This window comes from Trichosurus vulpecula, chromosome 7 (assembly GCF_011100635.1).
Source record: "Trichosurus vulpecula isolate mTriVul1 chromosome 7, mTriVul1.pri, whole genome shotgun sequence".
In the NCBI taxonomy this organism is placed as follows: domain Eukaryota; kingdom Metazoa; phylum Chordata; class Mammalia; order Diprotodontia; family Phalangeridae; genus Trichosurus; species Trichosurus vulpecula.
The window spans coordinates 48,121,096-48,123,048 of record NC_050579.1 but is presented as its reverse complement, the minus strand read 5'-3'; the positions used below and the strand labels follow the sequence as shown (position 1 = coordinate 48,123,048).

The window sequence follows — 1,953 nt, the reverse complement described above, 5'->3', positions numbered from 1 at the left end:
CAGTGTTTCTTTTTTAGTATTTATGTTCTCAGTGCTTGCCACATAGTAGGCACTAAATAAATATTTATTGACTGACCAAAGGAATGTCACACCCACAGAGCCTTTGTATAAAATGGCATATGTTCTATCACTGAGTTCAGTGCAGAGGGATCATTCAATGTCACTGAAGCTATTGAGAAGAGAGAGAACTCCAGATCCATGAGTTGAGGATTCCAGTGTAAGCCAACTTTTTCCCCTTTGGTGGCTTTCCTTTGGTATTCATATAAGTCTCCCATTCTCATCGTTACTCTGAAGAACTTTGGAATCCACTGTATGACATGGGAAACACTGGCAAAGTATTGCCCATTGCATACTGACATCAAAGGAGGTGCTGTGCTCTTTAAGTAAAGGAGAATTGAAGCATGACATGCACAAATTTAGAAAATCCACCCCAAATCTTCACATGGACTATTGGCTCTTGACCTGTGATAGAGCATTCTGAGTTACGCCAGTCTCATCAGCAACATTTAGACACATTATAACTTGACTCTAACATAGTGATGTCATTTTGGTCCTAAGGAGACCAGCCATTCCTATGAGTATGTGTTTGTCCTTCCTGGATGCTCTCTCTCCTGGGTTAAGTACTCCCAATTGGTTTCTGTAGCTAATAGTGTGATCAAGTGAGGTGACATAGAGAAAGGTGTTAATTCTCTCCTCCCCCAAACAGTGACATCTTCTATTTTCATTTCAGCTATGAAGGACATTAAAGAAAGGGGAAACCAAACAGGTGTCACTGAATTCATCTTCCTGGGGTTTTCTAACCACCCAAAACTGCAGGGACTGTTCTTCCTGGTATTTTTGGTTGTTTATCTGGTGACTGTCCTGGGGAACCTTCTCATACTAATAGCAATCAGAATCAACTCTGTTCTTCATACCCCTATGTATTATTTCCTCAGCAACCTGTCCTTCCTGGACATCTGCTACACCTCCACCACTGTCCCCATCATGCTGGTGAACTTTTTTCAAGAGAAGAAGACCATTACCTATGAAGGCTGCTTGTCACAGCTCTTCTTCCTTGTTACTTTTGCAGGCTCTGAGTGTGTCTTGTTGGCTGCTATGGCTTATGACAGATTTATAGCCATTTGCCATCCATTACGTTACCCAGTTCTCATGAGCAAGAGGGTCTGTGCCTACTTAGCAGCTGGGTCCTGGTTGTGTGGGTTAGTGAATTCTTTGACACACACAGGGCTCACAGCAAATCTCATTTTGTGTGGTCCTAACCAGATCAACCATTTTCTCTGTGATATCCCCTTACTCCTGAAGCTCTCCTGCTCAGACACTTCAGCCAATGAGGCGGCACTCTATGTATCCAGTGCCACTATTGGTCTGAGCCCCTGCCTCTTCACTGCTGTGTCCTATATGCTCATTATCTCTGCCATCTTGAAAATCCAGTCTGCTCAAGGGCGGCAAAAAGCTTTCTCCACATGTGCTTCTCACCTCACTGTGGTGGTTATTTACTATGGAACTTCCAACATCAACTATGATCAGCCCAGCTCTGGCTACTCCCTAGATGTGGACATCCTGGTCTCTGTCCTCTTCTGTATTGTCACCCCCATGTTAAATCCTATCATCTACAGCCTCAGAAACAAGGAAGTCAAAGGTGCCTTGAGGAAACTATGTGAAGGGTATATTTTACCCAGTGATTCCAGTGTTCAAATAAGTTCTTAATCTGGGTTCCACAAACTTAGTTTAGAAAAATATTTATTAATTTTTTAACATAATTATTTTTCTTTGCAAACCTATGTAATTTACTCATTTAAAAACTTTATTCTCTACCACCACACTGTCTTTTTCATTCTTTCCATTCTCCATTTTTATCTTCAATCTTTACCTATGTACTGGTAGCTCCTTTACTGCCAACAGACATGCCCCATTCCTCACCATCTGCAAAAAACCCTCTTTGACCCCATGGCT

The 1,953-nt window shown here is 42.0% G+C and overlaps 1 protein-coding gene across 1 annotated transcript; it reads left to right on the top strand.

The window, feature by feature from the left end:
- Positions 1-732: 732 nt before the first annotated feature.
- LOC118856070 (olfactory receptor 5V1-like) lies at positions 733-1,707 on the top strand. Its single transcript, XM_036766127.1, has one exon. It carries the CDS (start codon positions 733-735, stop codon positions 1,705-1,707), a length of 975 nt encoding a protein of 324 aa, XP_036622022.1.
- Positions 1,708-1,953: the final 246 nt, after the last annotated feature.

What these genes read in the sequence shown, in the direction of transcription:
- LOC118856070 (XM_036766127.1), top strand. Translation starts at nt 733, where the DNA reads ATGAAGGACATTAAAGAAAGGGGAAACCAAACAGGTGTCACTGAATTC.